The 15,511-nt window shown below is 40.6% G+C and overlaps 1 protein-coding gene across 10 annotated transcripts in view; it reads right to left on the bottom strand.

Annotated features, from left to right (window-relative positions):
• The window catches only part of LOC147030121 (ATP-dependent RNA helicase DHX58-like), a 187,332-nt gene that overhangs the window by 41,240 nt on the left and 130,581 nt on the right, over positions 1-15,511 (bottom strand). For all 10 annotated transcript variants that reach the window (XM_085873833.1, XM_085873837.1, XM_085873839.1 and 7 more), the window contains 2 exons: positions 10,998-11,121; positions 6,676-6,879 (listed from right to left, as the gene is read on the bottom strand). In XM_085873833.1, coding sequence (XP_085729959.1) covers positions 6,676-6,879; positions 10,998-11,121 — 328 coding nt within the window. The remainder of the gene's footprint in view (positions 1-6,675; positions 6,880-10,997; positions 11,122-15,511) is intronic.

The following is a 15,511-nucleotide window of genomic DNA, read 5'->3' as shown; positions in this document are numbered from 1 at the left end:
CATTCGCTACCAAGTAGTGATATCTGGCTCTCCCTCATTAACAAGCTGACACCTACAATCACAGTTATCAATACACCAAGGACAATGAACCATGATGAGTAAAACCACACCGGCCAATCAGAAACACACAACGAACAGCCAATCAGCACCCCACAATAACCAGCCAATGGGTGGTTTGGAGCTCTTATAAACTCTGCATCCATTCGTTCCAGTTACTGCCTCCTGTCGATAGGCGGAGCATGCTGCCCAAAACATTGAGGCCTACCTTTTCTTCTCTGCTTTTGCTTTGGAGTTATTTTTAAAGTATAAAGAATAAAAATAGCTCTTTTCGGCGCTATTACAAGGTGTAAACCTTTTACTTTAAAAAGTAGAGTTATCATTATGTATATTCAAGAGAATGTAAGAGGAGGAGAGTGGGACCATACTCTGTGCAGAGCGTTGGTGCTGCTTAAGCAGTCTCCTTGGCGATTGGGCACAATCCTGGACGGGTCGCCACTCCGCCACAGTATACCAGCAAGTTGGCACTCATTTTGCTGACCTCAGAAGGATGACAGGCAGAGTCAACCCCACCTGGTATTAATTCAACAGATGAGCGGGATTTTGAACTCAGGACCCTAGGATCCAAAGACCACCACCCTAACCATTAAGCCAACACCAGGCATAATAGAATGTAGTCAGGTCCACAATGATGTTGTTAACCTTGTCGCAGCCTAAAATTACACCGAAAAACTAAAGTAAACTTTAAAGAAGAGGAGAAAAATCAACTATTTCATTCAGAATGTCCATATGATTATACATGCATGAATCTAAGACATGAATGAGTTCATCTGAATTTTTTTTTTTTAACTACTCAAGTACAAATGACAAAAGTGGTGTGTGAGGCAATATAATTAGAGTCTAAATTCAAGTCTTGATTTTCAATATCTATGTGAAAAATCAATCATTATAACCCTCCTCAGCCTCATCATCACATTCAATCTTCAACACCACTCCTTTATGGCCACAGTTATTAGAGGAGCACACACCAGTGCATAGTAATCCACTCAAAACACAAGAAACTCACCAAGCTGCAGCAGACCATCTAAGAAGTTGTATTCATAGGGAGATAAATAATAAATCGAAAGAAGTATTGCTAAGGCCTAAGTCACATTTGATCTACGGCGAGGATACGGCAGCCATACGCCCTCTGAATTGACAGAAACGTGCGGCGGCCGCAGAGTTTCTGAGGTGGCCTCAGGGTGGCCCTACACCGTTTGGCTATATTTTACAGGCCGTAGGGGTCGCCGTGGAATTATAGCGCGGAGTTATAACTTTTTCATTTATACGTTCGCCGTAGCAAATCGACAAGCCGAAACAAAAGAACTGGTAAAAAATAAAAAAGAACCCACTCGGTACCGTCCGTCTGGCTGCACGTTCGCCTTAGGGCCCCCCTGCGATCGCCTTGCGGGCACCTTGCGTCTGCCTTGAAAATTCTATGGCCGCCGCAGGAATGCCCTAAGGTCACCGTGCGACATCAAATCAAAGACCGTACGGCACCCCCACGTTTTCGGTCTCCACAATGTATAAATACGCCGTGCGGCTCCTCGAAAAAAAAACAAAAAACATTTGTGACTGCTACATTGTGTGACCGTGGAAATACTGCGGCCGCCCTATGATTGCTCGTGGCCGTAGATTTTGTAGACCCCACGGCCGCCGTGGCAAATGTGATTTAGGCCTAACTCTACAGTAATTTAGTGAGGCCTCATCTGGAATATTCTGTTAAATTTTTGTCTCCACATCTGAGGAAGGGCAAAACTGCCGTAACAAGGGCTCAGCAGAGAGAAACAAGATTGATTCCGGGCAAAGCGAGGCAAAGCTACGAGGAGCGGCTGAAGGAGACGCAACTTTTTACATCAGAAAGTCGGTGATTACATGGGGATCTGGTAGAGATTTTAAAGATAATTAAGGGTAGAGATAAAATAGGTGCAGAAGAGTTTTTCGGCAGAATGGATAGTGACAGTACCAGGGGCCAGTTTCAGAGTAAGGAAGAGGAACGTGGTAAAGCTCCTGGGATCTGTGGCAGGGGGTCTTTCATGCAGAGTAGTAAATGCATTGAATAGCCTCCTTGCAAAGGTAGTGACAGCAAAAACAGTAGATAGTTTGAACATGGAGTTATATACAGTAGGTATCGAGAAGTAGTGGGGATAAGGGGGTACTTAAGACATTGACAGGATTGCACAGGCTTGTTGAGTCTATAATAGCCCACTCCTGCATTAAAATTCCTTGCAATTCCTTGGACGAGGAATGCAGTGCTCAGAAGTAAACAATAAAGTTCAACAGACTTCATAGTTGTTTACACATTGAAAGAGAAGAGTCAGAAATTGATGCTTATTGTCTGCTTTTTGAAGAAACCTAATTTTAAATTATTACGGAAAATGGCACTAAGATTAATATTTTTTCTTATGAAGCCGGTGGCTGCTGGCTGCATCATTGCTGGGAGTGCAGCCATGCCACTGATGCAGTGCCCCATCTTCCCAGTAAGCTGGTCCTTATTTTGTCAACATCGGAAGGATGACAGGCTGAGTCAACCCCACCTGGTATTACTTCAATGGGAGCGGGTTTTGAACTCGGGATCCTAGGATCCCGAGCCTGCCACACCAACCATTAAGTTACCACCAGGCATACTGGTGGGAGGTGGGAGTACGACCTCATCAAGTGATTCTGTCCTGTTAAGGATGCGTCTATCAAGGACCTTGAATGGGACAGATAGCAGCGATTACCCCTTGCCAACCCAACCCACCCACCCCCCAAAGCGAGAATTGGGAGACGACTTGCGATTTTCGCCTTTACACGGAGAATAGTGCAAACTTGTAAATTAACCACTGACCCCTGCTGTATGAAGCTGATATTGATGCCTTTTTTTTCACTCCTGAAGGGAACGGGTGTTACTATTACTGAATGGACATGCGCCAGTCGGATCATCATGCGAAGAAGAAGCAGGAACTCAAGTTTTCCTGTAGCGGTTCCTGCTGTTGTCCAATAATAATTTTAAAATCGTACCATTGCAAAGCTATTAATCAATTTACTTAGAACCAAAATTTGTGTCTGTTTCATCATAAAGTGCCCGTTTTAAAAGCACGTCTTTACGGAATTAAAGAAGAAGTGGGAATGGGAGCTTAATGCAGCAGTTCCAATGGTAACATTTATTATTCCACATGGCAACTGCAGTTTAATTAATTACAAGGAAACATATTATCACGGATCTGGGGTCTGGGGTTATTACGAAGGAGCTCCTTGGACCCTTATCCGACCTCCAGTCCTGAGGCTGCCAGCCACAGATAACTTTGCAGTTTGACGGGTTGCAAGGCAACAGTGTCCACCAATTCGAACAGCCAAGCCTAGCAGGGTTTCTGCTCTTTGGTTACACGTTACCTTAACATTGGCATGGCAACCCTAATTAGGGGTCACACCCTCAACAGCCACATGCCTGTTATGTTCAGCCGAACAAACCATGGATGGCTGTTGGCTAATCACGGAGCTGATCAGTGGGACAAAACTTCCCATCAAACTCAAGTTACACACAATGTCGGACCAATGGAAGAACGACAAAAGCGAGCAGGTCGGAAACGTTTAACAGTTTAACAAGCACATTTATTCAACGAGCACAACAAGGTTTATTCAATCAGCAATCGCAGGTATTTACAATAGCAATCATGAGCATGTATTTACAATGGATGGACAGAAATCACAATGAAAAGGCACAAGAGAACAGTTATTATTAGCCTCTGTTGGACTTAGTCCGAAACGGGGGCTTATGGAGTAGGTCTCATCCGTCCATCCATCCGCAGCCAGATCTCAACAGGTTTGGACTGATTTTGTTCAAACTTGGCACAAAGACAATACGTACGTTTCGCAATTTGATCAAAGATGGCTGACTGGCAGCCATTTTAGTTGTAAAAACCCGATGTTGAACAAGTCCTCAACCACTTCTCGGACATGCATTTATTCTTCTTGTTCAAACTTGGCCCACAGATATTGAAGGACGGCTTACATGCGGACGTCATTTTTTTTCTAGATCAGATCCAAGATGGCCGATTAGCAGCCATTTTGTTACTTAAACCTGTCCCCAACCATTTCTCAGACATGCATGAACTGATTTTGTTCAAACTTGGCACAAGTACAGTACATGATGGCATACACATACACATGCACCTCATTTTATTTTGCAATCTCATCAAAGATGCCTGAGTGGTAGACTGGTGGCCATTTTAGTGGTTAATAAATATGGACTAGCCCTTTAACTCCGTACAGAAAAATTACGAAAACCATGGGGGCTATGACATTTTCTGTCCTTTTCTCCTTGTTCTTAATGCTTACAGAGCCCATTTACATGGTCTTTACCTGTAGTCTATACACAGGACATGGCGCACCATCAATCATTCCTGGGAAACGTAGATAGAAAAAAAGTAGATAGCGTGCAGAGCAGAGTATGGGTACGGCTCCTGCCTCACCTTACACAGATGTGTGTAAGCTCGTGCTGCGTGCAGACCCATGTAGCCTGCCCTGCATGTCGACCCTCACAGTTTGTACAGACTCTTGCAGCATGCAAACTCCCCCTTGGTGGTTCTCACGGTCAGAACAAGCAGACACGATTGCAGGCTTGGCTGAAGGACTCCTGTTAAGGAGAGCATGATGGTCGAGGGCAAGACGAATGGAGAGCACTCTGGGTAGGCGAGATGAGTGGAGAGCACAGTCAAGATGCAAGAGTCGAGATATATAAGGAAAAGTGTTGAGAGCAGAGCCGAGATCTCCATGGAAAGGCTGATTGGTCCACGTGAGCGCTTGCTGATTTTCGTGGGAAAGTGCCCGGAATCTCTATCGTGAAGAGTTCTCGCCTTTTACCACCAACTTCATTCATTTGTTTTCACATCCGCTCTCCATGAAGGTCAAACCGATCCACCTTTTCAACTGCCGAGAGGGTGTGTGGTTGTTGTCTCCCTTGAACGCACAATGACGTCAGCTGCAGCTGTTATTGTCTCCGTTGAACTGAACGCATGACTTTATCTGCAGCGAGATAGCTACACCACTGCTGATGATCCTGCAGCTCTAATGATAACCCTGACTGTGTCCAAATGGGGGGTTTTGCAGGCAATGAAAAGAACAAGTCTCTTTAATTCCAAAGTGATTTGCACAAGATTAAGAATCTATTGTATGAGTTGGAGTAATTCGGGTCCATAGTTTTGAACTAATCGGGAAATTTGTGACATGCATGGTAGGGGGATGGTTTGGATGTGGAATGGAAAGGAGTGAGGGAAGGCTTGAAGGGGTGATGTAAAGTGGGTGTTTTGAGGTGAAAGGGGAGGGATTGGAGATGGTGGAATGAAAGGTTGGATACAGGTGAAGCGAGGGAAGTTTCCCGTGAGGGTTACAGGGTTTGAAAGGTAAAGAGCGAGGGACCACTGATGGATCGGTAGCTGGAGTTAAAGAAGGGTCAGATGATGGATTGATAGATGGAGGGATTAAAAAGGGAAAGAAAGATGAATTGTTGGACAAAAAGTTGGAAAGTCGGGGGACATTACTCCAGACATGAACATGCTAACTCTCAACAAATCTCCTTCCCAAATCCCTCTAAACAATGAGCAGGAAATCTATCTAAGTGCAAACTGAAAGAATATCTGTCTGGGGAAAACCCTATGTGTCTGAATGCATGGGAGTCTTTTCCATAATTGCAACAATATCAAATTTGGATTGACAAAAAAAAAACTTCAAGAAAATTTTCCCGAATCTCACAAAAAACACTTTGTGGCTCTTGTGGCTCTTGTGGCTCAGACAGAAAGTCCTCGACAAAGTTGAATATGCAGCGCAAAATGATTATGGACAAGGTGCTGTAACCAAGCAAATACTGGAAATGTCTGAGCCGTGTTGACTCTCAGCCTTTTTCTAAAGGCATGAGGAGAAAACTTCTGGAAACAATTGATGGAAACAACTCTCTCAGTACTTTGACCGAACTGGAGATGCCACACAGCATGCACAAATCTTACTTTGGATGCTGGTGACACCATAGCCACGTTGATTCAACAACTTTTATAAAACGCTATGGGAAGCACTTGCTCAGGGAAGCAGGTCTTCAAGACAGCTGTTCACCATCATCGCAGATTGTCTCCAATTCAAAACCGCAATCTTTCCTACCTTCGTTAACCACACAGAAATCATTCCTCCTTCCAATTTTCCAGTTTTCCCTCCGAGGATTTCCTTCTGTATCCATCTTGTCCAACGCATGCATGCATGTTTTTCATGCATCATGAATCTTTTGTAAAGAGATGAAAGATACGATTATATGTATGAAAGATGAATCGGTCAAACTCGTAAGAAATACCAAAAATAGTAACGTGGAAGGGGGAATGAACCACAGCAAGACTGTGGTAAGTGTAACATGGTCCATGTTTTTTGGGTATATTAGCTTGCTATGTAACAGGGACCTGTCAGAGTAAGTAAGTGCGAGTTGAGATGACGAAAAGAGAAGTGGTATTAATAACTTGACGACTTATTTGCAAAACGACATAAAAAGGGCCGACGTAAACCGGGGTATTACTGTATATTAAAAGTCAAACAGTTTTATTTCAGATTAACTACATTGACATCTCCTTTGGTTCTGTTAAGCACATCTCTGTGGTACACTTTTATCATTTGGCTCACCATTGAAGAGGTCAATCAAGAACTTCTGCACATCAGTGTCCTCATCAACACGATTTCCATACTTGAAATCTTCCTCATCGTAGAAATCAAGTAAGATGTTGAGTGCATCTTTCATTCGAAGTTTTTGATTTATGAGCAAGGCATCGTTGTACTTCCGTAAGTGTACAGCACACACACGCTGCTTACAGTCTTTGTTCAAAGCACCTGTGGATGGGATAAAAACAAAAAAAACAAGAAGCGAATACTTCGATATCGGGTGGCTGGGGGCAGTAAAAGTCAAGGTTAAGAATGATGAAACAATTTTGCAGTTATAAAATTAAAATGTAGACACGGTGAATTAGCATGCATGATGGGAAGAGTTGTGACGTTGGACAAATTTATATGTATAGCCCTCAGATCAAAGGGACGTACGAGGCCATAAGTGTGACAGAAGACGTGACAGAAGACACAGGACAGAATAGCCAATTATATAACAGCGCGATGTCCCCGCGCTGTAATAACCACTTCTGTCACCAAAAAAGAGGAAGAAATCACCTCCACAAGACGTTTTAAAAACACTTCTGGTGAAAAACAATGAAGAACGAGAGTTGCAACGCTGCGCGTCAACAACTAACGGAACAGGAAGATTATCACTTCCTGCTCAGAAAATCAACATCCGGCGTCACACAGAAAACGATTCAGCACAAAAAACGTCGCTCTTCCGCATTAACCCAGCCCACAATTCACCTGGCAATCTCCGCCCACAATCCACCGGCAATCTCCACCCACATCACACCAAACAATAAGTGTGACAGAAGACAAAGGACAGAATAGACAATTATATAACAGCGCGATGTCGCCGCACTGTAACTAGAACTGCCACTTTATAACTGCTGGTAGTGATGACCAGGTACCCAGACATCAGGCTTCAATACAACGCGGGACTGACAAGTTACGAACCGAGTAGCACGAAGTGTTCAATAAATGTATTACGTATGCAGTTTGCCCTTTTTTCCTGGGGACATTGTCGGTATCAATTGAATTGGCGTTTAAATTACCTGAACGCGAAGCAAGAAATATCTTCGTGGGTTCACAGGGTAAAGCAGAACTACCCCGAGTAATTATAACCCACCCCCCCCAAATCTCTCTCTACCATGAGGGATTCAAGACTTATGGACGCAGTAACACGCCACATTCAATCTATTTATTAGGTAAGCAGTTAGCCATTTTTCCTGAATACATAGTCGGTAACAATTGAATTGGTGTTTAAATTAACCTGAACACAAAGTAATAAATGTGGACACCATCAGTGGGATTCCCCTGAGTCGAATAAGGCTCCACACGTTTCTCTACGACATGGGATTCAGAAGTTATGCACTGAGAAACAGGCCATGTTCCATCCATTTATTATGTACACAGTTGACCATTTTTTCCTGGGGCCATCAGTATCAATTGAATTGCTGCTGCTGTACCCTCAAACGCATGCAGGTGCAGCCAAGTGAGCCTTATGCAAAAAATATATTAAAATTCCAAAAATTCTCAGATTCAAATAATTAAATAATTCTGCATGCCAAACCGTGTGGCTGATCGGGTTGAAATTTTAAACCTTTATTCCCCATGTCGGCTCGATTATAATTGTGAAGTTTCACATAAATTGATGCAGCGGTTCCAGAGTAAATATTACTGAATAGTTTTCCTCCAATCCAACATGGCTGCCAAATCATGGGGCCAGTCGAGTTGAAATTTAAATTCTGCATTCCACATGACTGCTCCATCATAACTGTGAAGTTTCACATTTATTGATGCAGTGGTTCCAGAGTAAACATTAATTAATATTTTTCCTTCAATCCAATATGACTGTCAAACGATGTGCAGTACATCAAAAGGAGGGAGAACCTTTTGTTCGTCATGGAGAACTGGTCATACATGAAAAGTTTTGCCTCGATCTGTTAAGCTGTTTCAGAGAAAAAGACTTTTAAAGTTATTCATTTTCAATCCAATATGGCTGCCATATAACATGACCTATTACATCATAAATTTAAATTCTCCCTCTAATGGGGTAGTGGATCATGCTTGTTAAGTTTTGTGTTGCTCGGACAAGGTGCGTTTTTCTTTCCAAGATGGCCGGGTCATAATTTTTTTTTACCAGATATGCAGACATGGTGGTAGATGATATTTGCAAATTTTAGCTTCGATAGGTTAAGTAGTTCCAGAGAAAACATTATTTAGTATTTTTCTTCAATCCAATATGGCTGCCAAACCATGTGACCTATCAATAAGAAATTAACAAACTTGTATCCCTTTGCATTGAAGAATATGTGTGTGAAGTTTTCTCTTGATCTGATCAGCTGGCCTCGAGAAGATGTTTGAACGTTTTAGGATAAATTCAATATGGCCATGAAACCATGTGACCTATCAATCAGAAATTAACAAACTGATGAAAAGATGTCTTGGGGAAAGTGTTGTGAAGTTTCGCCTAAATTTGTCCAGCTGTTCTGGAAAAGAAGATTTTTAAAATGTATTAATTTTCAATCCAATATGGCTGACGAGCCATGTGCCCTTTGACATCATAAATTTACATTCTGCCTCCAATGGGGTAGGGGAACAAGTGTGTGAAGTTTCGTGTGAATCGGTTGAGGTGCATTTTTCCATCCAATATGGCCAGCAAAGCATGCGACTTGTGATGTCATAATTTTTACCATGTAGGTAGCCGTGGCATTACATGATAGTTGCAAAGTTTAGCTTCGATAGGTTAAGTGGTTCCAGAGAAAACATTATTTAATATTTTTATACAATCCAATATGGTTGCCAAACCATGTCACCTATCAATTATTCATCAACAAACTTACATCCCCTACCTAAGGAGAATATGTGTGAGAAGTTTCCCCTTGATCTAACCAGCCGTTCTGGAGAAGAAGATGTTTGAAGGTTTTCGGGTAAATTCAATATGGCCACAAAACCATGTGACCTACCAATAAGAAATTATCAAACTTGTAAAAGGGTGTCATGGGGAATGTGTGTGTAAAGTTTCTCCTCAATCTGTTCAGCCATTCTGAAGAAGAAGATTAAAATAAAAAAATTTCAACAATATGGCTGCCAAACGAAGTGACCTATGATGTCAAAATAATTTTTTCCTGTGGTAAATTGTTGCGTAGATGACGCTCAAGAAATTCCAGATTTTTCCCATGCAGCATTCTCCCAGTCGAATTTTCACCGGGATACCGCTTCCCCGATGACGTCAAGAAAAATCACACGTGTTCCCCATGGGGAGTTCATTAAAATGTGTGAAGCGAATTTTTTTTCCATTGCACAGTTTCAGAGATACAGAGGTCCAAACTTTCTCGGGTTTTTCAAGATGGTGCCTGTACCACGTGACCTATGACATCATCATTATCAATTAAGTATTGTATCAAAAAATGATACATACAAATGTGAAAATTTTGTGTCGATCAGACTTACCGTTCTTGAGAAAATGATTTTTAAGTCGGAAAAATCCGAAAATTGTGGCAGAAGAAAAATAATAAATAAACAGAAGAAAAATTATATAACAGCACGATGTCGCCGCACTGTAACAATAGGTTATCCTGTCCATTCGACTGGGTACCATAATAAATAAATAAATAAATAAATAATCATTAAAAAAAACAAGAAAGTAAACATTTATGCAAATGGGACACTGGGTCATGCAAATGTTAATGGTAGACTATAACAACCATTAAAAAAACCAAAATAAATACATTGCAGTAACAGCTATGGTACAGAGGGCGAGAAAAACAATACGACTTTTCTCATCACTTCTCATCTACCTCAACTTGCCATCTCCTGAAGAGTCTACAACTGGAACTATACAAACTGCAATCCACAATCGTCACATAAACTGAGAGAAGCCGATCCAGCTGACCGGGTTCAGTTCAGTGAGATACTCCAAAGACCAGGTACAAGAGGAGCAGGGATTTCATGACTGCAATTTATGAACAGGTGAGGCGAGATTTCTGAGAAACAGTTCACTAAAATCTAGGTTATGGGGAATATTCAAATATTAATATGATTATTCGTGGATAGTTAAACTCATCTGCTATTATGGTATGGGCAGGTATATCATCCAACGGGGGTTGTTGGAACTTTATTTGTCAATGAGGTGACAACCACAGCAGTATCTTATCATTACAGTCCACAGATATTCACGAGTGATTGTGGACACACAAAGCATGAATGATGATAAATATTCAATTGTCTGACTGCTGCATCAAAGTAAATGCTAACCTGCCATTGTCTATGAAAATAACCTCTTCACCTTCGTGTCTGTGTGTATGTGCGTGTGCATGTTCACGCAAAGTACATACCTATCTTTTCCAAGGTGACAATCCATTGCTCGTAGCTTTGCGTTCCAAACTTGTGCTTCACATCCTCAGTTATGTTATGATGGATTTCAGTCATCATTTCTTTCAAGATGCCTCCAAAACGATCCTGAAAACATAGACAGTTCATAGAACAACCCGATTTGTATTTGCAATACCACAGGCAGAAAATTTTTCTTTGCTTTTGAATGGATAATGATTTGCAACCAAATCTTCTTCTTCTTCTTCTTCTTCTTCTTCTTCTTCTTCTTCTTGCATATGGGAGCTTGGCTGCCGGGTAGCTATCATTTTGTTGGGGCGCGACTATGCCGCTGATGCTGTGCCCCTATATCAGTACAATGGTACTCATTTCTCCAACCAGGGAAGGATGACAGGCTGAGTCAACCCTACCTGGTGTTCATTCAGCGGCGAAAGGGGCTGAAACACAGGACCCTAAGATCCCAAGCCAACCACCTCAACCACTAAGCCAACACCAGACATAACCAAGCCTTTTCTGGGTTGGGCCAAACAAGCAATCAACAGTTACAGGACAATATTCTTAATTTTTTTTCATTTTTTGTGTTCATAAATCTTATCTCATGAAGGAGCTAAAAAATAAAATAAAATTTAAAAGGCAGCAGATTTATTGACTAAAAGAGGATCAACTGGGAACAGGGAAACAAAAATATAGCACATACGTGGATTTAGACATGAACAAATGACAAAGATGCTGTGAAGACAAGTAAAACATTGGCCCACTTTATTAAACAGTTCTGCAAGAAGCAAAATAAAATAAGAAGAGGAAAAGGAAGAGTAGGAATAATCAGAGGAGAAATTAAATATTTTTGGAAAATGGGTCAAGTTAATCAAAATTCTTACTTGTGAAAGCCATCATCTCTATTATAATACCAAGCTTGCACACTAAAAACTCGGCTCGCCGTCACACGATCCCTATGAAATTGCTGTGGCACTTAGCGGACATGCCGACAATGTTTGGGAAGTCTTGGCGTTCCATAGTACCACTTGCATTTTGCACAATGCGTATTTTTGTCATTCCCCGTGTACGGTCCGTCGTCTGCTACCAGCTATGTTGTATTGCTATCCCGTGCATGTGCACGGGTATCGCTAGTATTATATGTTCAGTGCAGAAAAGGACGTTTTTTTTGTTTTTACATGTCATATTGTTCTGGTGGGATTTTCCCCTTTATTATGGTCAATGATTAAACACATTATTTCCCTGCCAATGTTTTATTATCTCTGTCACCGAAGGTGGAAAGAGGTTTTGTTTTCATCCCTGTCGATCTGCTTGTTTGTGTGGAGGTTATCTCAAAAAGTTGTGGACGGATCCAGATGAAATTTGGTTTTGAAATTTGAAATTTGAACTGATTAGATTTTGGTGAAGATCTGGATCCAGATCCAACAACTAGCATTTTTAAAGTGATTCTTCACCATTGAGAGATAGGGCCAAAAACGATATATAGCACGATATTTGAAAAATGTATTGGGCTCGATATGTTCTCATGGATCAGGCATTGGGTGGTGGAGGTAATTCGCTCTACTGAGTGCCCTTCTAGTTTAATATTAAATGTTAAATGAATTATTTTTATGAACCCTGTTTGAGGTCTGTCACAAATACAAAGTTCATTAAATTAATGTCCAACTGGCAGGTTGGTGTAGTCCAGATATGAATGTCAAAAATGTAATTTCAAGCACATGTGACAGCCCATTTTTAGCTCGCCTGTTCGAAGAACAGAGAGCTATAGCGATACCCCCGGCGTGAGCGTGAGCATGAAAATGTTAAAGTTTTTGGTGCAAGTTATTTAGAAGCTTGTCATTCATTTAATATGTGTAATAGGATGCTGATATTTGGCATGGAGGTTCCTTTGGGGTATACTATTGGTGTAGTGAAGTTGAAATTAAAAAATAATTTCAAATGTTTGAAACTTAAAATTTTTGTAGCACATCAACGTTAAAGTTTTTGGTGCAAGTTATTTTTTAGAAGCTTGCCATTCATTTAATATGTGTACTAGCATGCTGATATTTGGCATGGCGGTTCGTTTGGGGTATACTATTGGTGTCGTGATGTTGAAATTAACAAATGATTTTTTTTTTTAATTTCAACCTAAGATGGTGTCAAAGCCACCCAATGCTCGCCTGTCTGTACTAGATGCTTGCCATTCACTTAATATGTGTACTAGTTTACTGATTACAATATACAAATACAAATATTGCTTTAAAATTATTTGGATCAGACTTCACTGCAATGCTTTATAAAAAATATTATTAGACTAGTCTTTTAAAAACGATAAATGCATAAACAGGCGAGCATTGGGTGGCTTTGACACCAACTTTCTGGTTTGATGTGCATTGAGCAGTTTCCGGACTCCATCTTTGTATGCGGGAGACTTGTGGTTACCCAAGAAGTTTCCACAAATCCATGTGAAAGCCTGCCATGCATTTAGTTCAAAGACATTAAGGCTCTCTTCAAAGCCTTTATCCTGAGGAACTTCCCTGATTTGTGGCCCCACGATTCCCTTCTTCAATTTCATGGAACTGATGTTTAGAAATTTCTCAACAATGTATTGAAACCCTCTCAAATTTGTCTTGTTATTTCATTGAACTATTAAACTTTCAAAAAATTATTCATTAAACCGAGCTCAATGTGGAGAAGTGTCAGGAAAATCTTCTTTGGATAATCTAAAGAAAAACATTGGACACTGCTTGTTCCCGACTCGTATATGCTTCTTTGATGCCAGTCACATCTGATGTAATGATGTGCAGTAGCACGGCTGTCCCATAGGCATAGGAAACAATACTATTTTGTGAACCCTCCCTGCATGAACCACCTCCATCAATTATAATTAAGGCGATAATCTTTCAAATTTGATCAGTCTCATCACGAACACTAGACGTGCTAGAGGAAAATCAAAAACAGATTTAGAATCAGCGTCCCAAGAGCTATTGAGCCCACCTTTAATTATATTTGATGTAAATGACTTGTTGGCCAATGTGGTCATATGGCAGCTTAGCTGCCGGGGTAGCTATCATTTCTTGAAGCGCGACTATGTTGCTGATGCAGTGCCCCTCTACCAGTACACACACTGGAACTGGTACTCATTTCGCTGACCTCGGAAGGATGACAGGCTGAGTCAACCCCCTGGTGTATTAATTCAGCAGCCGACGGGGCTTGAACTCAGGACCCTAGGATCCCAAGCTGCTACCGTAACCACTGAGCCAACATCAGGCTGTTGGCCAGTGTTGTCAGCATGTTAAAAAAAAAAAATAATAATAATAATAATAATAATAATAATAATAATAATAATAATAAAAAATAAAAAATAATAAAATCAAATACTTCAACAGCTTTACCCTTTTACGTATGTGCATGGTTCACAAAGTGGGTATGCTGTGGTATGTTTGTGGGAAATTCCACATCTTATATATTATTTCCAAGTTTGTGGTTTCGTGTCGCGCTATCTTCGACTTTGTTCTGCGCTCGAGTAACGTGATATTCGGCTTTCATTATCTCAAAGACCATATGAGGTGCATGGTACAAAAAAAGTAAATAAAATGGTTCTGAAACAGTGAAATCGTATTCCACTTACTGCATTAAAGTAAAATTACTACTGATACTCTGCATCAGTTCCTTTCTCAAACACACCCACCCCAACATGTCGCGCAGAGCGCGGGTTATGCTAGTAAAACTATTATGAGGTACTTAGACAAACTTAGAAGCTTGTCATTCATTTAATATGTGTAATAGGATGCTGATATTTGGCATGGAGGTTCCTTTGGGGTATACTATTGGTGTAGTGAAGTTGAAATTAAAAAATAATTTCAAATGTTTAAAACTTAAAATTTTTGCAGCACATCAACGTTAAAGTTTTTGGTGCAAGTTATTTTTTAGAAGCTTGCCATTCATTTAATATGTGTACTAGCATGCTGATATTTGGCATGGCGGTTCCTTTGGGGTATACTATTGGTGTCGTGAAGTTGAAATTAACAAATGATTTTTTTTTTTAATTTCAACCTAAGATGGTGTCAAAGCCACCCAATGCTCGCCTGTCTGTACTAGATGCTTGCCATTCATTTAATATGTGTACTAGTTTACCGATTACAATATACAAATACAAATATTGCTTTAAAATTATTTGGATCAGATATCACCATCAATCAATCAATCATCAATTTGAAATCACCATCAGATCACCATCAATAGTCATAAATGAAAGTGTACATCTTGGGGAACCTGTAGAATCAGGCAATATCATACTCTCCATTTCCCTGTTTTATTAAAGATGAATTAAAGCAACAGAATATGGGTGTTGTAACCTTATAAATGTTACAGTTTGAATGGTAAAATTTTTATTTTACTGTACGTTTCTTATGTGACAGTTATTTTGAGTGTGGTGACTCAGAATGTGAACTGTGGTGTCTCCTTTATGTTTTGATGAAGTTCTGTCTCCCTATTTGGGTTTTCTGGCATCTACCCTATCTGATGAAATAATGGATTCGTACAT

Source organism: Eptatretus burgeri, chromosome 3 (assembly GCF_056783735.1).
Source record: "Eptatretus burgeri isolate ZD-2024b chromosome 3, Ebu_testis_v1, whole genome shotgun sequence".
NCBI classification, from domain to species: domain Eukaryota; kingdom Metazoa; phylum Chordata; class Myxini; order Myxiniformes; family Myxinidae; genus Eptatretus; species Eptatretus burgeri.
This window is presented reverse-complemented; position numbering and strand designations above follow the sequence as displayed.